Source organism: Zonotrichia albicollis, chromosome 12 (assembly GCF_047830755.1).
Source record: "Zonotrichia albicollis isolate bZonAlb1 chromosome 12, bZonAlb1.hap1, whole genome shotgun sequence".
Taxonomy (NCBI): Eukaryota; Metazoa; Chordata; class Aves; order Passeriformes; family Passerellidae; genus Zonotrichia; species Zonotrichia albicollis.
The window spans coordinates 16,957,337-16,981,959 of NC_133830.1; the positions used below are offsets into that span (position 1 = coordinate 16,957,337).

Consider the following 24,623-nt stretch of genomic DNA (forward strand, 5'->3'; position numbering starts at 1 on the left):
TTACACTGGAAGTGGAAGTTGGCATTTGCTGTTGCATTCACAGAGATAACACAGTCTGTGCAGGCAGAACTGCTGCATTTGACCCTAATTGTAACCATTTGGCCATTCTAGCCATAACTAATGCTGCAGGCTGTAACAAAAACACTCAGTGCTTAGGATGACTTTGTTGAAATAGTTTAGCACAGGCTTTTAAGCAGTAGCTCATTTGTGGGATTAATGTGAATAGACTCAGGTCAGGGGTGTTGTGTGCTACAGGATGAGGTTTTTGTATTTGCCATCTTCACCCATGTTTTGTATTTGCCATCTTCACCCATGCCAGCTTGGTTTAAAAAGATGGGGTTTGAGGCCTGACATGACACAAAGCAGCTCTTTGGCTTTTCTGTGGGAGTTTGTTTCAGTTTGGGGGCTGGATGAGCTGCAGAGGCCCCTTCCAACCTCAGCAAGCCAATGATGTGCAAGGTGTAGAATGGAGCAGGGAAGAGCAGCTCTGGTGAGCTCAGTTTCAGCCAAGGGGCAGCCCTGGTTGCCATCCCCAGGGACAAGGAAGCAGAGGGGTGGTGGCTGCTGCTGAGCAATGTGATAATCATGTGTAGAACATGTGTAGTGGCTTTTCTTTGCTCAGCACTTCATTGTTCAGTGCTGTGCCTGTGCCTGATGCCAGAGGAAATTGCTTTTCTCAGTTAATGCAGAGGCACAGCTTATCTGTAACATGGTGGGGAAATGAAAAGCTGCTATGGTGGGAATTCTTCAGGGAGTGAAGCACTGATGATCAGGGATGATGAGCTGTTGCATACATGATTGGATCTTTTGAATCCTGAGAAAAATTCCAGGAGAAAGTAAAAAGTGAAGAATTGCTGAAAGTCAGCACAATCTTAAAATAATCCTGACAAGGTTGATCACTGTAAATGTCTGAAATAATTCTGGTGGTTCTGTAAGTATATTTCTTTTTGCCTCTTTTCTCTACAGCCTCATTTTTCCTTAGGAATGTGAACAGACAATGCATTCAATTTTAAAAGCTGTGGTTTAATTTCACAATAACATGATGTTACTGTGATTCCTGCCAGTCAAAGTGTGGGGGATTGGGTCTGTTTGGTGTATGGGGCCTGGGTTGTACTCCTTTAAAGTCCAGAGTTGGGAGAAAATGGGAATGTAAATGTGCATGTTTGGGTGTTGTCTGTTAGAGGGGGTGGATGGGAAGGGATGCAGAGCCAGGAGGGAACAGTTGGGAGTTTTCCTACCAGTTTTTTTCCAGAGATAACTCTTCTGTTTATATAAAGTTTAGCAATAATCCACTTCTCCCTTTTTCCAAGTTGCCATACACACACCCTTTAGATGAAGCCAGGAATTTCTTTAAACAACTTTCTAGAACTGGATTGTTCCAGTAGTTTGGGATTCTTTAGGGAACTGGTTTGTCCAAGTTCTTAACAGTTCATTTGGTCTGTTCACCCAGATGGGTTAAACGTCTCTTATCTCTATAAACTCAATTTGTTTAGAGAAATTAAGTAGTGAGAACTGTTGAAAACTGATGATCCCTGCATTTTGGGGTATCTGAGGTACTGTGACTGTCATATCTTTGTGAGGACAGCTCTAAGCTTGCCCCTCACAGCAGGCTCATGGCCAGATACTGCTTCTGCTTTACCACAGCTCCTGCTCATTGGGCTGTTCTTAAGGAATTATCCTAATGTTTATTTTGGTTTTGAGGAAGGAAAGGGCTTTTACATGCACTTTCCAGGGCTTCTCTCTAATCCTGAAATCCTGAAGACCAGGAAATGTTGAAATGTTGTTTGGTGGTTGTTTTTCCTTCTTTTTTTTTTTTTTGAGTTGCTTTGTTTATTTGCTTATTTATTTTACATAAACAAGTGAAATGTTTTTTGTCACACATAAATGCAGCTTGTCTTTTCCAGGGCCTGGTGATCATGCAGGCACACAGGGGCTTGGAAGGCTTTGCTGCTGTGTGCCCGTGCATCCTTCCTTGGTGCATCTCAGCAGGAACATGGCAGTTTTCCAGATGCTCCCAGGGACCTGAAACCTGTTACTGAGAGGAGCAGCTGGCAGCTTGTGTTTCACAGAAATGACCTGGCCCTGCCTGCTGCAGCTGCTGCTCAGAGAGGAGGAGGCTGAGCCCAGGCTGGGGGAAGAAGGAGCTTTGGGCCTGTGGAGGTGCTGGGTTATTATCCCAGTTCTTGAGCCAAGCCAGGAGCGTGCTGAGCACCCTGGAGTGGCTTTCTGCTGCAGGGCAGGGCCCAGCCTCTTTGGCAATGGCCAGAGAACAGAATGTCTCCCAGTTCTCCAAAGGCTTCCTTCTCTTGTTCTCCTGGTTGCTGGATCCAGCCTTGTTCTTAACCAAGCCCCTGTTGAAAATGGAAAAAAGCTCTCCCATCTAAGCACAGGTCTGGGCTCATTTTAATAACTCACCTCCCTTTTTAGGGTCTGAGGCCCAGCTGGTGACCTGCAGCCCAGGGGGACAGTGAGTGAGGGTCATGCTCACTTCAAAGGTGGGGCAGCAGCTCTTCCTCCAACCTTTGCTGCTGAATCCTAGCAATGACAGGCTCCTTCATCTTCATCATGACCAAAAATCCCAGGCATTGTGCACACATGTAAATATCCTTCTGTTGCCTAGGATGCAACCCTCAACAGTGCCATCTCTTTTAAGGTGAATTGTAAAATGTAAGTTCTAGTATTGTTTGGTTTGGCATCTCAGTAATTCCTCTTTCAGGAGATTGGTCATCTGACCTCAATTTCATCAATCCTCAGCAAGAAATTCAAAGCCCTGTAGTGAACTGCCAATTCTTAAGTTATTTCTAGAAGGATTTTTAAAATCACCATAAACTGTTTACTAATACCAACAATATGAAAATTCTGGAAGTCACACAAGGAAGTGGTACAGCTACAAAAGGCACAAGGGTTTTCAAAAGGCTTTCATATGAATGCAGTGATGCCAAACACCTCAGCACCATAAATTCAGCTGTAGTCACAGGAAAATGGAGAATAGAGAGAAATTTCCATTCCATTCACAGTGGTTTCATACAGGATGGAATTCATTACCAGAACCAGTCACAAGCCATTGAGTGAGTTTGCACAGCAGTATCACTCCCATCAGAATTCCTTTGCATTCAGCTACATTTAGATAGCACTGAAATAATTGCAACAGTGAAAAGTGTCTTAGTTGTGCTGTGTTTGAGTGCAACCCAAGATTAGCACTTGAAAGGATGATTCAAAGTTCACATTTACATTGGCAATGATAATTCAGATGAGGAAGGACAGAGATCTTTGCTGTTGGCTAGCTGGAGTCTGTTCCTTGCTCTTCTGGCTCAGGAGGATACAATTCATCCAAAATCAGCTCTGCAACAAAAAATAGTAATGTTTAAGAGAATTATTTTTTTCCCTGCTTCATACAGTATAATTATAGCTGCTATCTGCATTTTAGAACATGCTGATGGTAGAAGACTACAGCAAATAACATTTTTGAAGGTTCCATGCAAACAGGTCTTTAGATTTATCATACAAACATCTCCCCTTCTTTTCTTTAATGCCTTTTTTAGGTGACACATTCCACTATCCCAGGTTGCTCCAAGCCCCATCCCAGCTCTCCTTGGACACTTCAGGAATGGGGCAGCTGCTCTGGGCAACCTCTGCCAGGGCCTCCCCACCCTCACAGGGAAGAATTTCTTCCTAATATCCAATCTGAACTGCCTCCAGAGGTCTGAGCAACAACCAGCTGAGGTACTTGTTAAAAGAGAAAAGTGAATTTTTTATTTCTGCAACATGGAAAACAGCCAACATGTGACACATTTTTACCTTCAGAGGCACTCAGTTTTTGAGTCTTTTTGAGAATGGCTCTTATGCCTGGCATGGCTTGGTCATATTGATGGAGAACTTCCAAACAGTGCTCATGGAACAGTTTATCTTTCTGAGACAGGCTGTGCAGGAGTAAAACAGCATCCCGTAAAAACTGAATAACTCGTTCCCTGTGTGCACACAAGCTGCTCTCAGATCTGATCTTCATCCACTGTCTGTGCAGCATCACAATTAGTGTCTTAACCACCTGCAAGGAAAAACAGTGCCTCAACACACAAAGCAAAAATATAGCAGCAGAAAACTCATTTCAATAATGAACTTTACTGCTTAATCTCTTCAAACTTTCAAATGTCAGGATATTTTCTAGCAAGCCAAAGCCAGCTTCCCCTGAAGTACACAACACTTCTGTTTCTCTACAGCAAAACAATAAAAGGGGCAAAAAACAATTTTAGCATTGAGTACTAGAAACTTGTCAGCAGGGTAAACTGGGGGAACATACCTCGAGGTAGCACTGACAGTCTGTGCCAGGAAATAAAACTGCTCTGGAGCACCACAGGCAGCGTGTCAGGAGCCTCAGAGTCTGTTACAAACACAGGCTGGGTTAGAGTCAGAGCCAGCTTAGCATAATTCATTCCTAGTTTCAAATGGGGTATTTTGGGGTTTTTTTTTCTCCTAACAGCTGATGTCTTTTACTCTCAAAGTTGTATAAGTTTTTTTTTCCCCTGTAACACTTCATAGACAGAGTTTGCCTTGCACACAAACCTTCTCAACTTTCTGGTGAGCAAAGCTGACAAGGTCAGGGGCTCTAATTCACTGCATACAGATAATGTGTTTACACTTACTATAACAGTGCAGCTGGGGGTAATGGAAAGGGTTCAAAATTCTTTAAAATGAGAGAAGTAGAGCAAATAGAACCTCAAATGACTCTTGTCACTTCTGTCTGTACAAACAACACAAGTTAGGTTTAAAAGCTATTTTTTCTATATATAACCATGACTGTTAAATAGCAAGGTAGCATTTCCATTCATTGCAAGGAATATAAATCCTAATAGGATTCCTAACAGAATGCCTTTAAATGTTATAAATACAATCAAAATGAAATGCAAATATTGCTTCTTTTTACTCTTCTATTGCTCTAAAAGCAAAATAAAGCTTAGTGCTGAACATCTGCAGCCATCCTGGGATCTCCCTTGGTTTCTTCAGTGACTTGAAAGGCTTTTATGATGACTTGTCCCTTCAAGGATAGTTACTGATTCAGTTTCAAGCAGGTCCTTTCAAAAATCAATGTAATCCCTTACTGCAAGCCCATACTTGCAGTTTTGTATTTCAGCTAGAGAAAGAACTTGTTTTCAGACAATTTGTGCTATCCTGCTCCTCCCACTCCCCCAGCTGGAAGGAGAAGGAAAGAGCACATGGACACTCAGCTGTGGTTACCTCTTGCTCCAGCTGAAGCCAAAGCATTTCAGATGCTGATTTGTCTGGTCTTGATGTTATGTACATGGAGAGTGCAAGGAGAAGGCAGGTGTCTGAAACAGAGAGAACTTTGTTCTTTTTCCAACCAGCCACTTGTTCATGACAAAAATTAATGCTATCAGGCAAGAAAACATTTTGAGTTCTGTCCTAGGGCTCATAGTACAGGCTCAGCTTCTTGTTTTACTTGCCACATCTTCAGCAGTGCTGAGGAAATTGGTAGCCCTAAACCTTATCTTTGCCTTTGTGGTAATCCTGTCCTGGTTCATTCATAAGGAACTGAACAGAGATCATCTGTCATGCAGAGTACTGGAATCTCTGAGCAGTGCCATGAGCACAGATAAATTTAACTTCAAAACTCCTCCTTTTTCCTCATCAACCATAAATACACAATCTAGAAAATGCTTTTAAAATGGCCATCAAAAGCACTGCTTGTAGACAGATACCACAACACAAACACTCTCTCCATAAGCAGCAAACAAGTTTTCAGGTACCAGAGGAAGCTTGTGGCCTTCTGGGGTTTCAGCACCTTGGAGCAAGGCCTGTTGGCATTACTGTGGGTCACGGGAACAGTTCTGTGTCTGCTGCAGCGTTTACCTGCATGGGAGCAGAGCTGGGCAGCCAGCAGGGGGTGCTGAGCGAGGGCTCCCAGCAGCCTCACAGTCAGGAGCACGGCGGGCACGGGGGTCTCGGGCCGCAGGCAGCGCTGCAGCACCTGAGAGCTCAGTAAGTGCTGGAAACTTCAAAACAAAACTGGGTTAGAAAAGGGAAGTGCAGTCACAAGTTGGAAATACACTACTTTCTGTAGACAGTATCATAATTTGTGCATTTTAAGCTATTCAGAACATAGAAAGTATGCTGGAAAACATTGTTACTCTGGCAGTCACTCTGCAGTTTTACCTGCCAGAATGAGATCCTGTGCTTTCCTTCCTTATGCACCTCCCAGCAATCACAAAAACCCCTAAATCAGTGTTACAAAGCTTCTTCACTTTCAATGAGGCAACAGCATCTGCTTCATATGAATACAATCAGCAAACCTCGTTACTGATCAGGGATTATTATTATACTCATTAACAGCAAAGGCAGTAGAAAGATCCTCAGCTGCTTCTCAAATTAATTTGAGGTGTGATTTCTCTCATACATAGCACAACTTCTAGTGGAAGTTGCCCAGATGAGTTTTAACAGAGAATGAAAAGTACTAAACAACAAACTGAAATAATTTTAAAGCTATTACTGACTTACTTTATTAATAAGTCCATAGTTGAATTTTCAGCTAATTGTACCAAAACCTTTAGGCTTTGGCACAGGATATTGTCAGTCTGGGAACCCCTTGCAGCAGAAAAAGCTAAAATCTGAAGCAGCTTTTTAAACAAAGAATGTTGAGCTCCATCAGTATTGGGAGGATCCTGTGGAGCAGCCAGCCCTCCTTGTGTCCTGCTCTCTTCTTTATTGTCACACTGATTGTCACACAACACGTTTTTGTCCGTCTTGGAAACCTGTTCATCTCCAGCAGCAGAACTGTTCTCCATTTCAGCAGACAGCAACGTGTGGACAACATCCCAGCTGTAGAAGACCAGATAATAGAGGATCCCCAGTGACACAAGAGTTGTTTCTTCAAGGTTCAGCCTGCAGTCCTCCTTGCCTGAGCCCGTGTTTGTGCTGGCCCTGGAAGCAGCAGCTGGGTGGGAGCCACAGGCTCCATTCCCTGGCGTGTCCCCGAGCTGCTCCGCTCGGCAGAAGGCACCAACGTGGTGCTCCAGCAAGGGCAGGAGGTGCACAGCCCCCGGGATCCTGCTCTGGGTGAGGGGCAGGAGCCCTCCCTGGCCTTCTGCTGGCCTTCCCTCACATCCTTCATCCAGAGCAATCAAGTTCAGTCCTGTCATTGCCAGTTTTTGAGCTTCTTGCAAAGATACGAGAGGAGCGATTCCCTCTTGAGTTGTCCTGCTGCTGGGGAGTTGGGTGGGCTTCCTGTCCAAATAAAAGTAAAAGGTAGAGAACAGACTAGAAATCTGAGTTATCCATATTATAAACTGAATGACAGAAAGGCCAGAGCACTAAGAGATGTCTGTTTCCAATATAGGAAATAAAGGGGGAAAAACATCATCCTACTCCTTGATGCCTGCATGGAAGAGTCATTTCAAAGCATTCCAGGTTTCATCACCAATAAAATAACCTATCTGAAAAGCAAAGGTATTTCAGGTATTAATTCTGTAAAGTGAAGAACTATTATAATTCATATCCAATCTTCATATTTAAAATGCTTTACCAGGAAATATAAATATATCTTGGAAGGTTGCACACCAATTGTACATTACAATTTGAACACAGTTTATATTTTGAAGATATAAAACCAACTTTTTAATCACATCTTCGGCATTTTCTTCCCCCTTAACTCATGATCTTGTTCCTGTCCTTCCCTCATTGCAATGCAAACTGCTCACAGCTTTACTTTAGTTCTGTGCCTTCCCCTAACTGATAATTAACCTAATTTATTTTTTAAGGATGCTCCAGTGTTTGCTATGTGTGATAATCAAAGATACAGAATGATGTTCCAAATTTTGCAGGAAATGGCCTAAGCAGAGCATGATTGACCACAAGGAATGAGCTGTCCTGCATGACCAAGTGTTTCTTGGTGTGCTGAATGTGGCAGATACAGTTTAAAAAAGAAAATAAAACTTACGTATCCATAGAGTTGGGTGGCAACACAGCTCCAGACAGAGGCTCAGAGTTGTTGCTGAGAAGGTGGCAGAAACCCAGAAGTGACCCAGGGACTATGGGCTGCTTCATCAGTGCATTCAGCAAGATAGAACCTGGAAGGATACAGAATTTTCTTTGGAGAAGATTTGCCATCAACAACAACAACAAAAAAATCAGTATTTCAGAAGATCAGCCTTATTGTGAGAGTGCTCGCAACCTCAAATTTGGTTTGGTTTTTTCATGATGAACCTTGTTTCTTAACAGGAGGATGATTTTCAGAAAAAATAATTTTAGATATTTAAATACAAACCAAGTTATATTTAGAGGTCTTTTAATTATGATCCCATATCAGCAAAATAGCTTGAGCAGAGTGATCACATATCCCAGCTGTTCTGGTGACTTGCCCTCCATTTTCTACTCCAGACATTGAAATTATGTGATGCAATTCCACTAAGATAGTACCCTAAAGAATTCTTGGAGCTGACTGTTGAAAATGCTTTATAGTGTTTTTTTTAAGGTACATTTTCCCTGGTTTTATCTCTGCATTACCAGAATGATATTACCTTGTGGTTTTCGTTTGGGGACAGAGTTGTAGGAACCATTTTTTCCTGTTGCTTTGTGCTGCTTCAGGGATGAAACTTCAGGATGGGTTATCTTCCTGTCTGAAACAAACAGGGATTGGGAGAACACAGATCTGCACCCACCCTGTGCACACAGCCACAGTGTTAGATAATATTTTAATCAGCTCTATATGTCACAATTACCAAAGCCAAAAGCCTTGCAGAGTGAGAAAAAACGTAAACAAATGTATTTTTTCAAACAAACAGCATATTGAGTGTTGTTACCATAACAAACAATAGCAATACTAATGCTTTCAGGCTACTGCATTTTTCTTTTTGCTGGAGTTCCCACTGCCCATATTTTTAGAATGAACAGTGTAACTGACAGCAACATCTCAGATTTTTCATTTCTCTTCCAGTAAGGATTAGTTGATGATATCCACATTTCTAACATTTATTATTTCCCATTGCTATTAAAAAACCAGTACTTTTGTTTCATATTATAGCAATCTTCAAATATATGCAGATATTAATTTCCTATGGTTTACTCAATGAATTTCAAGATAGAATTTTGTGAGGATTACTGCCCTACATATAAAAGAGGAAATGAGTACATTGTTTCAGTTGCTTCTTTAAATATGGCTAAATATGTACCCTTTAAAATCCAACCCCCAAAAAGCTAGAACAAGAATACAAAACATGCATTAGCTGACTAACAGACCAGGAAATAGGCAAATTATTTCCTCTTCTTTATGCAATGAGGAAAGACAGATGAACAATTTGGATGTTTTAGTTCATCACACAATAAAGTTTTTTATTGCAGCCACTGGCCACTTCATCATTGCCACCCTGGTATCTGGTATTAAGGTATAAATTAAAATTATCTTCATGCAAATTTCAGTCATGGCTATTTAACTCCAGTTGGTATAAAGTGGAAAAAAAAAACCCTAACCAAAACCAAAATAAATAACTGTGAACTGACTGCAACTGTTCAGTCACAAAATACTCCTCCAATGTAGAACGTTTACATGTAACTAAAAATGTTGCAAGCTGTACATGGCTTTACCTTCTTTGTTTGAAGTAGTCAGGGCCATCACATTTCCTGAAGAACTCGATGGCCTCGTGGATGTTTCAGCATTGAAGGATTCCTTTGTAGGAAAAGATCTTCTTTCTGGCTGTGGAGAACACCCTCCTGATTTCACTTGTACCACAAGATTCTTTTTAGGGCTAAGATAAAAAGACAAATCAGTATTTCTTTTTAAATTATTTTATTAAACAACAATCTATTTTCTTTGCACTGTCTGATGTTTAGAGATATTTCACTATAAACTTTTTGAATTTCTGTCACAGATACAAGGAAGGCTCTTTTTTGAGCAAATAGATGTCATCAGACTTTTTTGTTGTATATTTTTCAAGAGAATAGATCTTAGAGTCACATGAAGAAAACCTCTTCAATAGTTTAAACACATGTATTACAAAAATGAACACAAATTCCTTTTCCAACCCCCTACCTTGTTGTTGGAACTGCCTGAGGAAGGTGTTTGTTTCTCTCACAGTTCTGAAGTCGTGTTCTTAATTCATTCATTTCTGCATCCTTGAACTGCAGCTCGGAGTGCAGGGACTGGACCTGAAAGGGAGTTCAGGGCATTTCACTGTCACCAGCTCAGGAGTGGTGCAGGCAGAGCTCCAGGTCATGGCAACTCCCAGATCTCCATTTTTAGCCATGTTAGCCCAGTAAACACTGTGTGAGAGCCAGGAGTTGAGGCAGGAAGCCTTTGTGAGCAAAAAAGCTATAAATTAAAACTTCTACCACCTGAATTTACTCTTTTATATTGGCAGGTTCAACAAGTTCTTACAAATATTTTCTTCTAGGTAAGAAAATAAAAGCAAACATTGTGCAAGTTTCACACAAATTTCACACAGATGTTCTTCCTTTGACTAAATGCTTTGGGACATCATAAAGTCATAAATCAGCATCTGCACGTGATCTGCAGGTAACTGATACATTTACAAACCTTTTTGGAGAACTCTTTTTCTTTTTCACTCAAAATCTGAGATTTCTGCTGTTCCAGTAGCAGGTAGGATTTTTTCTGTTCCTCCATAGCATGCTCCATCTGCTGCATTGAGTCACGCAGAATTTTAATTTCTCCATTTTTAGTGAGCATTTCATCCTGCATTTCTTTCAGCTGCAAACAGAGGAATTACATTAAAGGATGGATATAGCCAAAAGTATGCATTTGCATCAGTATGTGGTTGAAAATTAGGTGTATTTGTAATTTCTAGGGAGAAAAATACTCCTGGTAACCCAGCTTAGAAATTCCACACGTGTTGCCTCTAATATTTTTTTAATTAAATCAGGCTCAGCTACTGTGTTCTTTAAAATAATTAAAAATGACAAGATCATCCTTCCATTTCCCCTTCTCTGCAATTATGTTTGGTTTTTTTTTTTTTTTTAAAAAGTGTTGTAGTCACACACATCAATAATTTATTCATTGCTTGGTGATAACAGTGATAATTTAATGATACTACTACATCCATCAGGACAGCCAGCAAGCACTCTAAGACAGAGTCTTCATGACCCTGAGTCTCTAATACCTCCTGAGCAGCCACCACCACTCAGAGAAAAGACTTTGGGGATAAGAAAGAAGTTACTCAGAAAAGCAAGAAGAAAAGATCAGAAATACACTTCTCTGCAACTGTAAAATTATGATTTAATATGGTGGACAGGTAGGAGACTCCCTGATAAAGGTGGATAAAATAGAGCTGGGAAAGATACAGAGAATGGAGGAAGGGAAACAGAGTATCTTTGCATAAATGACCACCAGAAAGTAAAGTAACACAAATCACTTGAAAGTCAGGTCACTTTCTCAAACTTTTCCAGTTGAACAAAACAACTCTGGCTGACAGGCAGAGAAATTATTTGATAGGGAAAAAAATAAAACTGAAAAATTAGCATTTGCTAATCTGAAATGACCAAGAAATAAAATATTGCTCTCACTCTTTACTATTACTAAAGCTGTTTCTAGCACAATGATTTTAACACACCCCTGGATTACAAAGATTATTGATCACCTTGATTAGAATCAAATGCTTGGGACTGGATTTATCCCACTTTCCTATCAAAAATGTGATATTTAGAAGAGAAGGGAGGATATTGCCAACCTTCTGCTTGACTTCTTCATGCTGTGTCTGCAGCACTTCAAACTGGAATGCATCTCTCATCAGACCATCTTCTGCTCTGCTTCCTGCTGCAGGGAAAAGCCAAAATCTGAAGCACAGATGATGAATGTGCAGCACTGGTGACTCAACACCAAGGTTTTGATATTTGTCATTGCATACATGTGAATATCTTAGTATTTTACTTCAATTCCAAACAGGTAAACTGCCTCATCCAGCCACCACAGGGACATTGCTAGTGCTTGTGCATCAATTCTTACAACAGAAGAACCCCTGCCCCTTCAAATTTGTAATTACAGAATGGTTTGAAAGGGACCTTAAAGATCATCTCCTATCTTAAACCAGCAAGATGACCCACAGCAAAAGCAAGCATTTCTTCTGAGATAATTTCAGTTAATGCACAAACAAGTGTTCACTGAAAACTTATTCACCTGAAGAGGTGACAGATGTCAGGGTTGCTACAACATACTTAGATTATTCAAGCTCTCTAAGGTTCATTATGAGGAAGCCTCTGCTTTCGTTTCTTTCAAAGTAAAACTGAAAGTCAGCTGTTAATACAAGGCATGCTATTCATTTGTTAGTGGAAATTAACAGGGGGAAAAACTTCTGAAAGCCAACATGCTACCAGAATATGATACCTAAAGCATGCTGAAAGTTTAGGAAAGTCGGGTTTTTTATTTGGCAGGTTTAACATGCAGCACCCTCGTCTCACACACACGCCGGGCACGGGCTCCTGGAGCCATGAGATCAATGCAATGTTCCTGCTGGGATTGTTATTCTTGTTATCCCTCGAATCCCAACCATCCCTGTGATACCGGGGGTGCTGCTGGCCAGGGGAACGGGCAGGAACAATTCCCTTAAGGGAACTTACAAGAAAGATGGAGCAAGAAAGATGGAACAAGTCTATTTACAAGAGCCTGTAGTGACAGGAGGAGAGGGAGGGGCTTCGCGCTGATGGAGATTTAGGTTGGATATTAGAACGAAATTCTCCCGTGTGAGGGTGTTGAGGCCCTGGCACAGGTGCCCAGAGAGCTGTGGCTGTCCCTGGATCCCTGGCAGTGCCCAAGGCCAGGCTGGGCAGGGCTGGGAGACCCTGGGACAGGGGAAGGTGTCCCTGTCATGGCAGGGGTGGCACTGGGTGCGCTTTGAGGTCTCTGCCAACCCAGGCCATCCTAAAGCGACAGCAAACCCCGCCGCAGCCGCGGGGCAGCGAGGGGCAGCCGCCGGGACACACCGACCTTGCCGCCCGGCCCGGGGCAGCTCCGGGGCTCGCCACGCGTGTCCCGCGGGCGGATCCTGCGACAGCGCCTGCGAGGCCAGGATGTCGATCTGCTCCAGGTCGTCCGCCGTGAAGTCATCGCTGTCCCCGAAGGGGTCCACGACACCGGTCACAGCGCTCTTGGGGCGCTTGTGCGGGGGAAGAACGTTGCGGAGCGCGGGCGGGGCGGCCGCGGCCCCGCTGTCCCCGCAGAGCGCGGGACCGCTCCGCTTGCGCGGCCCGGGCAGCGCCGCCATGGCGGGACCGGGACCGGGACCCGCGGGGCCCACACGCCGCCGAGCCGCCGCGGCCACGCCCCCCCCGCGCGCCGCGCCGCCCGCCAATCACGGCCTGGCAGCCCTCCCCGCCCAGCCAATGGGATAGCGGCGGCTGCGAAGCCGGCTGTAAGCGCCCTTGTGATTGGTCGCGGGCAGCCGACAGGCAAGCGCTCCGCTGATTGGAAGGGAGGGAGGCGGGAAGGATGGTGCCCTCAGCGGTGTGAGGGGGAGCCGCTGACGTCAGGCTTTCGAGCGATGATGTCAGACTGAACGGTGACGTCACGCTGATGTCACACCTGGCTTCATCCCGGGCGCGGTGGCGTCACACCGCAGCTGGAGCGCGGCTGTGACCTGTCCTGTGCGGCCGCAGGCACGAGTGCCCTCCATAGACTGGGGCCTCTGAGAGTGTCAGGGAAGTGCGATATTTGCCAAAGTGCCGAGCTGAACCCCCGCTGTTACATTGCTGCCGTTAACCTCTCTTGTCATCGTATTTGCCCCGTTTTTAAATGGACTGAAAGATGGAGTTTCCAGCTCTGTATAACTCAGGTGGGTGTGAGGCCACAGCTATGTTGATAAACCTGTTAAGAGAGATGAGACCATAGTCTTGCAGCACATTTTTAAAACAGGCTTACAAATTATTTTCATTTCTACAAATCAGTTTACAAATCCCTCGATGGTCTTTTAAGTGAAAACCACTGTGTCAGTGTGACATATTTCCAATTCTGTTAGAGAATTCTGATTTCTCTCGTGCATTTCCCCAGTGCCCATTACACGCAGGGAAATCAGATTATCAGGGAATAATTTTCTTTATCCCTGCGCTGCAGGATCAGCCTGTGAGGAGCAGTGCTGAACTGGCTGCAGGTGATCCAATGGAGCCATCAGCTGGGATTGCTCAGCTCAGGTGCACACAAAAGGGGTGGTTTCAAGTTTCAGATGGAAACTGCACTTGCAGCATTTTCATTTTGAGGTGCTGCCTGAAGATTTTGTTTTTGTTTCTCCAAAAAGTTGTTCTATCAATTATGTGCCACACTGGGGAAATTGTGGATGGGTTTGATGCTTTAAACATGGAAGGTACCATTATTTATGCTTGGAATTATTGCTTTTTCTCTCTCTAATGGAAATGGTAACTTAATGTTTGTCTTTGTAGTCTTGCCATAAAGAAAAGTTTCTTCTTGCTTTTAAGAATGGTTTTATCTCTTTGAGTTTAGAGAGATGCTTTGAGGAGATGGAGTAAAACCAAAATTTCTTGTTTAGTTTAAAACCTCTCCTGGCAATTTCTAGTGCTCTGTTTCTACTTCTTATGTTTCCAGAAACATGTATTGAGAGCTTATTTTAAGTAATCTAGAAGGAACTGGATTTAGACTTTACTTGTTCTTAATTCTGGGTGGGGTTTGTTTGGGTTTTTGTTGTTGATTGTTTGGGAATTTTTGTTGTTGCTGTTTAATAAATTAATAGGATGGTGCTAGTATTACCATTTTTTATTATTGCTGCTTTTAAATAACAGTATATTATTTGAGTGGTATACCTTCAGTTTTACTTTCTCCTCTTTCTCTAGCTGAAGTTGAGGAAAAATAGAATGGTAGAACACTTGCACAGAATTTCTTTTTAACAAGATAACAAGCTAAACCAAGATACTGACTTTGTTTTCCTCTATTCCAGGTGTTCCTGCTAAAGAGAAAATGACTTGCAGGGGATTAGAATAACAACAAGGTAAGTGTGAGATGTAGAATTTGCTTTAAGTACAGCTGCTCTTGGAACCATTTTTGGGTAGGAGGATGAAAGTAACACAGTTACATATCTGCTGATTTCTCACTTTTCTGTGTCTTGCTTACACTGAGTCTTAAACCTGAAACTCCCTGAGGAGAACACAAGAAACCAAAGTGTGACCTTAGCACTACCTGACAACTGTGGCATCTTTTGACTTTTTATAGCCAGAATTTCTTGTTTTATTTGAATATTCCACTTAGGACTAATGGATCCAGGTGTCAGCCCTCAATCCATGTGGGCAGTTTTAGCATTACCATTTGACTCTTGCAATACTTTTAACTCCTTTCATTTGCTTGATTCATTTGCTTCCTACTCTTACCATTACTTTAATTTCTCACTGGCAAGTTAAAACCAGGGCTCTTAATGTCTGTTCTGGCTTTAGCAGTCTCTTGTTTGACTTAAGAGTAAAACCACTGGGATAACAGGGAATTTGTGCCTTTATTCATTTGGGTGCACACATTGTGGAAGGGGGGAGCTCTTTAGCATAATTTAGCATTGAGGATAACAATTTATGTGTGGATTTGGACAGTTCTTAGTGCTGCTAATGGTGTGTTTATTCTAAATGCTAGCAAGACTTCTGTAACTCCAATGCAAGTGGTGTTTGTGTGTTCCTTGTCACAATGGAGGTGGATGTGAATGTATTTTGTAGTCTGATTCTCAGAACAATGAGTGAAACAAAACTGAAATGGGTGACTGAATCAGACGAGGTACCAGCAGTTCCTAAAGTATGGGGTACTGACATGCAAATGGCACTTCGGTGAAAACTTGTTCTAACAAAACCGCAACTTGATCCAGACCTGAGAGTTGGTTAGGAGAGGAGTAGTCTGGGTTTTGGGCAAATGTCAAGAATTTCCTCATTTGCTGGTAGAGGGAAAGGAAATCCCGCGCGTCAGGGCTGACCTCGGAGCTGTGTGTTTTAGTCTGTGCTTGTATTGCGTCCTGTAAAAGAGAGGGAAAGGGAACGAGGCAGCGGGCGATGGAGCCGAGGGAGGGATGAGCGGGGCTGGCCATGAGGGGAGCGCCGGGCCGGGAGCGCGGCCGCGCGTCGCACCCGTTAATTCCGTTGGGCTGAATGAGCGCCGGGCCGGGCGGAGCGGCGGGGCCGCGTCCGGCCGGTGCCCCCGAGCGCGTCCCGGCGGGGCGGGCCGTCCGTGTGTCGGGCTGTCCGTGTGTCGGGCCGTCCGTGCGTCCAGCGCCGGTGCCGCCCCCCCGCGGCCGGCACAGCAAACCCGCCCCGTCCCGCCCGCGCCGTGCGGCTGTTGCGCGGAGCCGCCCCCGGGCGCGGGGGCCGGGCCGGGCGGCGCTGGCAGCGGGGCCGGGACGGACATGAGGACCGAGATCTCCACGGCGGCCGCGTTCGTCACCCGCCTCCTGCGGGCCGCCGGCGGGGTCGGCGAGGAGCAGCTGCGGTGCTTCCGCGAGTGCCTGCAGGAGGCGATGCGCGGTGAGTGCCGGGGGCGCATCCCCAATTTCCATCCCCGCTTTCCATCCCCAATTTCCATCCCCGCTTCCCATCCCTCCCCCGCACCCCTCCCGCAGCCCGCGGGCTCCGGCGGAGCGCAGCCCCGCGCAGAGCCTCCTCTTTGTTCCCTCCCGCAGAGCACTACAGGCACCACTGGTTCCCCCTGGTGCCCTCCAAGGGCTCCGGCTACCGCTGCATCAGGATCAACCATAAGATGGACCCCTTGATAGGAAAGGCGGCGGGGATGATCGGACTGAGCCACGAGAGGCTCTTCCAGCTCTTGCCCAGCGAATTAACGCTGTGGGTCGACCCTTTCGAAGTGTCCTATCGCATAGGTGAGGATGGGTCTATCTGTGTGCTGTACGAAAGCCCCCCGCCTGGGGGGAAGGCGGCCAAACAGCTGGAGAGCAGGACCAGCTGCAAGGAGGAGTGGAGGATTGGCAGATCCAGCCCTTCCAAGAGTTACAACATGATGACGGTTTCTAGTTAAAAACAACTCTTCCCTGTACGATGTTGTATGTATCCCAACCTCATGGTAAAGTTAGATGTAACTGAGCATTTTTTTTGTTTTTAATTTTTTTTTTTTTTTTCACCCTATAGTCATTAAAGTCGTGGTAGTACTGCCAAGTTCTTTGTGGTCAAGGGCTAAATGTATAAAGCAGTTCTTTACACTGCATGTTCCTTTCTGGGCTGTGTCCTGTAAATGCACTGTACAGTTGGTGGATTGTTTTACACATTTATATTTTCGAAAAAGTTCTGCGTATTTGTAATAAAAAGCAATATTGTAGCACTCTTTATGATGGGTTTTAGTCAAAATTGGTACTTGCTAAAGAACAATCTCTAATTTGCAGAGCAATAACACAAAGTGGGGTGGGAAACAGATCTAACAAACTGCACATAAATCTTTCCAGTGATTTGTCTGCACAGACTTCTCTCAGGGTCATTCAAGTTTGGCTGTGAGGCACAAATCACAGAAATAACTCTTTATTTTTCCTTCTTCAAAGCATGCATTTATTTGTGGGCTAGGTTCCATCACACCCCAATATTTTAGCAAAATAGAACTGGGGAATTAGTTGTCTGGTTATTTCTAGTTATGGGAGTAGAAAAATAAAGACTTGCTTAAAATGATTCTGGCTTGTTTTGGTAGTGTGCTTTTGTTTGTTTGTTTGGGGGTTTTGTTTGGTTTTGTTTTCTTTTCCCCCAGGCTTTTAACATTGCTCTTAAAGCTTATTCTGTGTATTTCTAATAATTGCAGAAAGCTTTGTAGTTAGAGGTGCAGCAGTGAACATCCATCTTCATTTCAGATCACAACAAAACACTCAGTTTTGGGAAAGCTTGCTGGCTGCCTGTCTTCAGCTGAATAATCTGGGGAGAGCTGGGTGGGTTTTTGATACTGAATGAAAGCAAAAGTATTCTTCTAATATTTGATCTATTGCAGAAAAAAAAAAAAAAGCTTGAGTTTATAAGGAAATGGAGTTTGGGTTTAAAACTGCAACCTGCACCATGTAGGAAGCTGGAGTGAAAATTATCAGCAATGCTGTAACTGCCCTGGCTTTTCTGGAAGGTAAATCCTGCTGTTTCTGGCTTTCAGCTCCTTATTTTTGTCAGGGTCTCCAGTACCAGTTGGGCACCAGTTTTAGTGAAGGTGTAAACCACAGTAGGTTTGATGTAATAACAAAAGTTTGTGTTGCTGGTTTATGTGGATGCTCTTAGTGTTGATATCCCAGTAAAGGATCTAATTTACAGATATTGTGATTCCTATTCTAAGAAGCAGTGGTTTCTAACTCAGCCACAGAAAGCTGCCTGGCATTGCTGATTTCTGGAGCCTGGTGTTGGAGCACAGTGGAACACTTGATGAAAGGGAGCTTTGTCTGGTGTGAGCATGTCAGCAAAAAACCCCTCCTTGGGCTATGTCAATACCATGGCAGAACACAGAGCCAGGGAAGGGGCAAGTCTGGGCAAACTGGAAAGGGCAGAACTGCAGCTCACAAAGAGGTTTTTTCTTTGTTTGCCTTAGAAAAAGCTGTGGCTTGCTTCTTGCTGTTTGCTTATTATCTTGGAGGCAGGCTTGTCTGGTGGTATTTGTTTAATCTGGGGGAAATGTATAGTGCCATTTTCTTAGTAATTAAAACTCTGTAAAAATTGATTGTGTGTTTCTAGTCTATCACTCCAATAAATAAGTTTCTGGGTTACTTTAACAAATGGGTGTTAAAGGTCTGCTGGCAAATTGCCTTTTTATTAGATAAGATTGGAAATCGGTTTTCATGACGTTGTTTTATTCTCTCGAGGCAGTAACACTTTCTTTTTCCTCTCTGATGAATATTCAGTGTGGGTAATCCTATTTCCTGGGGACCTCTAAGGGATGTATTTGACACATTTGTCAGTAATTGAACAGAATAACTTTAAATCTGCTAAGGGTGAGGTGCCTCCTTTGATTAAATTTCATTTGAAGGGTAATTGCCCTTGCTGCACATTATGTTAACAGCCCACTGGAAAAGATAGGTGTGAAATCTTCAGCTTAACAGGAGGTTTTCCATAGCAGGAGACACTTGGAGTGGAATTGAAGCTGACTTGGGAGTGAGGATGTGATTTCCAGCTGCTGGCTGTGCTCTGAGGTGCAGGAGGGCACAGCAGTGTCTGTCCATGTGTGAGCAGAGAGGAGCCTGGGCTAATCCAGCCATGATGGATTCTGCTGCTTTTGTTAATCCCTCCCTCAGCAATGGGATGTTTCAGATGTTCTATAATGCCACATCTCCAGTGTCCAATGCTCTCTGTAGGTTTGATGTCTATCATTGGATGTGCACTTTAATGCAAGTTAGATTTGATGTATTTGAGCTACTGGCCTAGAGCTGAAGTCACTCTGCAGACAAACAGGTGGGGGACAGGAGGAGTTGAACAAAACCCACTGGAGCAAAGCAAACACTTGAGCTGCAAGAAACACCCTGTGATATCTGTGCCATCTAGAGCTGCATTCCAGTGCTTTAACAAACGTCAGAGATGTACTGACAGCACAAAGGCTGTTCTGAGGGAAGAGACTGCTTGGTAGGAAGCCAGGGAGGCTGTTATTTGGAGGAGGGAAAGAAAAAACTTTGTGTTTTCCCTGAAAGGTGATAAGCTTTGTGTTCTGCTGTTGCAACAAAAAAGGCAAAATCTTAACATCTTTAAAATAACATATTTGTCACACAAGGCTGATCACAAATCATTGGTCATGGCTGAGAACAGACTGGTTTGGATTCTGCAGGAGGGATTAGTGCCTGCTTGAAGCAGTAAAAATACACGGAGAAGAAGCAGTATGTGCTTATTTGGATGAGGAGGGGTTAACTGCTGGGTAACTAAAGCTGAAATAGGGGAGGAAAAATTGTGCATTTGCCTGTTTCTCCAAAATATTGCCTTGCTGCCAAATGAATTACATAACATTTGTCTGAGTGGTAAAATCCAGCTGAGCCAGAAGGTGCTGCTGGTTTATACAGCCTGACCACTTGTGTGCTGCAGTTCTGGTGTATCCCTGACCCTGAGAGCACAGGGATGAATGGCTTTGCTGTGAGAACTTCAGCAGATAAGGGATTGTCTGTACTTGTTCCAGGTTCTATTGCCTTTAGAGCTAGGTGAATTAAAATATGAAATTTTGGATGTTTAGGTTTAGTTTGTAACCACTGGTCCTCATTTCCTTATCCTCATGATGAAAGGCTTTTGCAGTGTGTAGCACTTTATACTGCCATCAAATTAAGCCTGGTTTTCATATTTAAAGGATTTAAAAGATCAAGCTTTTAAAAGTTTGAGCATAAATGATTTTCTTTTAACTGGGATTTACATACATGCTTTTTGCCAACACTTGTTCCATTTTTAATGTGTGCCTGAGAATGTGTTCCCAGGGACTGAGTGCAGTGAACCAACTGATGCAGATCACTCCATTCCCACCACGATTTGCTGCTCACCAGCACTGACACTGCTGAGCTTCACTCCACTGAGAGCAATGCACACTCCTGACAGAATTGCTAAAATCATGCTCAAATGAACTCATTTTAATTCCTGTAATATGTTCCTCACTGATATTTTGTCTAGAATACCACATGTTTTAGGTGAAGTAAAAAACCTAAATAATGAGTTTGTGATTTCTCACTCAAAGAACAAATCCCAGGTTTGTTAAGTAGCTTTCTGTACAGCTGGGTTGATTTGCATTAATGAAATTGTTCTCCTTATGATACACTTATGATGAAGTGAATTAATACCTGATAAATTAACCTCCTTTTTACTTTTAATCCACAATTAAAAGTCTTGTTAGTCTCCTGCAATTATTAGTTGTTAATTTTTTTACATTGAGACACTTACTCAGAGAAACTTTATATGTGTTCCCACATACACTGAAAATAGATATTGGGGTCCCACTGACATCCTAAGGCAATTCTCTTGGGCATTTTCTAGACTTTGTGGTTATGTTTTTTCTTATGAAACCCCAGAATTTTTTTTTATTATCTGTTCTAGTCATAAGTATATTTCCATTATTTCTTTATCCTCGTGCAGTACAAAGTTATCAAAGTTATCCACATTACCAAACACAGGTAGGCAATGTTTACTGATCACTCCCAGCTTTTTGCTGAACACTTTTGTAATTTTACCATCTTCCTCTTTTCAGGACTAGAATTCATTTAAGTGCTGATGTGCCTTGAAAGGTCTTAACCTTTGTGTAACTGGTTTTCTTAGCTATTTGAACCATGGATTTTCCTCTCCTGTTCTTAGCTTCCTTCAGATTTTTTTTTCAACTTCACAATAATTTGTGTATGTCAGCTTTTTTTCTGTTTCACCTTGGTTTTCTTTAATTATGAGAATTTGGATTTAATTTTAACTGGAGAATTTGGATTTAATTTTCACTTGTGCCTCACATTGTCTCAGTGTAGCAGCCCTCAGCCATCCTTTGGCTGTGTGTGATTTTCCAGGCTGATCCACCTTGCCATGGCAGAGTGGGAATTTTGTATCCTTGTGTAATAGAGATGTGCTGATTTCTGATTAATAAAGTTGATACTTCTTATAAATCATTGTTCTCATGATTCCAGAGTCACTCTTAGTAATATATAAGCTATAGGAGTAATAGACTTATTTATTTTCATGGTTTTCTTGCTGGGGAGTGAATTTATTCCAGAAATAACAGGTGATATTTTGCCTTCTGTTAGAAGGGTATGTACAATTTTCATTGAGAAGTAAACTGCTGATTTTAGCTTGAAATTTGAGTGACTTTGGTGGGCAATGAATTTTGAGATGGAATTGCATGGAAGGATCTTTCATGTGTGGGAGATTCAGCTGCCCCTTGTTTGCAATCAGCAGGACAATCAATGTCTGGAAAGTGTCAGGAGGCAATGAGAGGACAAATTAAATTGTGATTTGTGACCACTTTGGTGTTATCATTGCTTTAAACTCCTGGGCTCTGGATTATTGATGGTAATATTTGTATAACCTCATTAGCTGTTATGTAAGATGAGTTATTTTTCACAGTGGTTCTTAAAAATCCAAAGAAATAAAAGCTGGCAAAGACAATAAATGTCTGTTCAGCTAAACTAAACAGCAAATCAGCCTTAAGTCACTGAAAGACAAAACTGCAAATATCTCTATTGATAAAATAATTTCAAAACAGAGAAGGAAGAAGAAATTAAATCATCAAAATAGTAATGTTTCACACAAACCTCTAGTGCTAAATAAATACTCATCTTAGAGAAATAAGTTTGTAGTCCTGGAGACATGCCAAGTATGAAAGTTCATCTCTGAATCAAATTTATTTACAACAGTATTTAAAAATATTCTTTTTAAAAGAAAAATGCATATATAAAAGTAAATTCAGTCTTTGTAGATGCTGTGATGCAGCACATTTCAATATGAACTTTTTAGAGGGGAAATTCTTATCCACTTTATTTGTAGTTAAGTAGTAGCAAGCACAGTGAACTTGATAAAGCAGATTTTCTGTGGGGCTGTTGTGGCTGCAGGATGATGTTTGGGGTGAGGCAGAGCCCAGTCATGCAAGCTGGGCCCAAATTGATCATTCCAATGCTCAGTTACTGGCTGTGGCCTCACATGGCTGATGGCACTTGTGTAACTCCCAGGCTTTTCTGCTCCAGGACTGGGAAAATGAACAAACACACAAGGAACTGGGGAAAAAGAAAATACTCCATGATCTGTCTGGGCCCTGGCTGCTGCAGCACTTCTGGGCAGTCAGAAGAGAATGCTGCACAGAAGTAAGATTGTTGTATCCTCAAAGCACCAAACTTCATTTTACACTGAGTGCCACCAGCAAATTTGCTTCCCTCCACTGGGACTCTGAGGAGGGAAAGGAACTTGACTGTTATTAGAATATTTACAAACATTTACAAATTTATTTAGCATATTTACAAATATTGACAATTTTATTTATAATATTACAAATATTTACAAATACTTAAAAATTGCATCACCTACAAGACCTAAACTTCATTTAACATGCTGGTGATTAAAACACTAATGAGAGTTCCTACTGCTGTGCATTTTTAGATGCAATTCTACTTTAATAATTGTTCATATCTATGATACAAATATGCAGCCACCACTTTGCACTGGTCCCCTACATATTATTTACACAGCATCATTAGCATCAAAACAACCTTTTGTGAATGTTTCTGTTGCAAATGTGCAGCCTGAGGGTTAAATTTGCATAAAGACACATGTAGGAGTGATGGAAAAGAACGTAAACTACTACAGTGCTTTGGCTTTTATATGTTCTTGGAATGGATTACTACAAAAGCTGACTCCTTAGACTTGTCTTATCTCACTCTCTGCATTTGGATTATCAAGAATAAATGGGAGCAGAATTCTCATAATGTGTATGATGAGATAATGTTTTATTTAGGGCTCAAAGTAATGTATTACTCATACAAGTGCTCTCTTCTGGGAAGTGTGCTGGGTTTTTTCTGTGTGTACCAGAGGTCACATCTCTCCTGTCTGCATGTTAAGGGCAGAGTTTTGGAAAGGAATTTTTCCTGTGGATAAGAAAAAGGTTCACAAATCTTCTGGGAGGGTTGTTTTGTTCTTTGTGCCTCACAGTGTGATAGGCTGACACTGGAACCATTGGATATTTTGATGTGGCTTGTGAGCTAATTTTTGAGTTGATGTGTGCATGCTAAGTCACCAGTTAAGAGTAATTAAATATGTACTTGAATTTAGTAGAAGTGCTGAACATTTGATGTGGAATTAGGTGTTTTGATGGATGGAGGTTTTGCTGAACAAAATGAATTCAGAGTCATGAACTGTGATATTTATGCAACATTTGATTTTGTCATTAGTCTTTTCAGTGATGTTCAGCTCCTGTCTCTGACAGGCCTTGTTCAATGACTCAGTGCTATGCTTTTTAGGTGGTTGTTCTGTGGAATTCCTCCTGTGTTTAGCATTAAAAGCCTTTTGGCTCAGGGCTGGATGAACACTTGAGGCACTTGCACTGTTTAATTGAGCCCTGGGTTGGATTCATGGAGCTGCTTCCAATTGCTGAAGGATCCAATGGAGATTTAATTGTAGCTGAAACCTGAGCTGTTCTGTGAGTCACCTCAGCAGAAAGGAGAACAATTTATCAGTGTTGTGTCACAGCTGTATGTGTGCACCATATGGCTTCATGGTGTGTTCAGGGAAGCTGTGTGTGTGACTTCTAAAATATTTCTTTTTCTTTACACAAACCTTTAATATTGATTCTTTTTCTAAATTATTCTTATTCTAAAGTTCTAAACCACTGGACATTGAACATCCCCAAAGGGCTTTATTTTAGCTGTGATCCAGGGAGGGACTGGCTCAGTTTGTGACTAGAAATCAGCAGAAAAACACATACCAGGGCTTGTCCTTTCCCCTTCCCTGCTTCCCTTTCAGAACCTTTCACATCATCTTTTCTCATTAAACTGTTAAACATTTGCATCAATATGAAATGAAGAGAAATGAATATATATTTATTGGCAGACAGCACAGCTTGATGATGAACTGGGCAGTAACCAGCATGGCTAAAAGGGAAGGTGAATGCAGTGCTTCCATGAGGGATTTGTTTCCAGCCCTGCTCCAGCTCCTGTTGCTGTACCAGCCTGGCCAGTGTAACACTACATTGCAGTGAGCCTTTGTGCTCTGTTCTCACTGGCACCAGGATTGGAAATGGCCTGGGA

General features: G+C 42.6%; 2 protein-coding genes across 3 annotated transcripts; one reads left to right on the plus strand and one right to left on the minus strand.

Annotated features, from left to right (window-relative positions):
- Positions 1-1,007: 1,007 nt before the first annotated feature.
- On the minus strand, positions 1,008-13,292 carry ATRIP (ATR interacting protein). Of its 2 annotated transcripts, none has more exons than XM_074550095.1 (13): positions 12,941-13,292; positions 11,688-11,770; positions 10,541-10,711; positions 10,037-10,152; positions 9,592-9,752; positions 8,529-8,627; positions 7,949-8,078; positions 6,511-7,236; positions 5,866-6,008; positions 5,233-5,324; positions 4,298-4,378; positions 3,799-4,045; positions 1,008-3,342 (listed from the first exon to the last, which is right to left on the minus strand). In XM_074550095.1, the coding sequence occupies exons 1-13, from the start codon at positions 13,215-13,217 to the stop codon at positions 3,281-3,283; spliced, it is 2,388 nt and encodes a 795-aa protein (XP_074406196.1). In that variant the 5' UTR covers positions 13,218-13,292; the 3' UTR covers positions 1,008-3,280. The 2 variants fall into 2 exon arrangements, with proteins under 2 accessions (XP_074406196.1, XP_074406195.1); XM_074550094.1 differs by having other exon boundaries at positions 11,688-11,773.
- A 2,691-nt stretch (positions 13,293-15,983) lies between these two features.
- LOC102072346 (protein BTG1-like) lies at positions 15,984-17,595 on the plus strand. The gene is made up of 2 exons (XM_074550101.1): positions 15,984-16,449; positions 16,605-17,595. Exons 1-2 carry the CDS (start codon positions 15,999-16,001, stop codon positions 16,955-16,957), a joined length of 804 nt encoding a protein of 267 aa, XP_074406202.1. The 5' UTR covers positions 15,984-15,998; the 3' UTR covers positions 16,958-17,595.
- Positions 17,596-24,623: the final 7,028 nt, after the last annotated feature.

Bases quoted from the DNA above. Each gene is read 5' to 3' on its own strand.
- ATRIP (XM_074550094.1), bottom strand. From the start codon at position 13,217: ATGGCGGCGCTGCCCGGGCCGCGCAAGCGGAGCGGTCCCGCGCTCTGC. The intron at 4,379-5,232 runs GTAACCACAGCT...TGTTTGTAACAG, and splicing joins GGCTTCAGCTGGAGCAAGAG to ACTCTGAGGCTCCTGACACG. The intron at 3,343-3,798 runs GTAAAAATGTGT...TTTTTGTTGCAG, and splicing joins AAAACTGAGTGCCTCTGAAG to AGCTGATTTTGGATGAATTG.
- LOC102072346 (XM_074550101.1), top strand. From the start codon at position 15,999: ATGAGCGGGGCTGGCCATGAGGGGAGCGCCGGGCCGGGAGCGCGGCCG. The intron at 16,450-16,604 runs GTGAGTGCCGGG...TCCCTCCCGCAG, and splicing joins CCTGCAGGAGGCGATGCGCG to AGCACTACAGGCACCACTGG.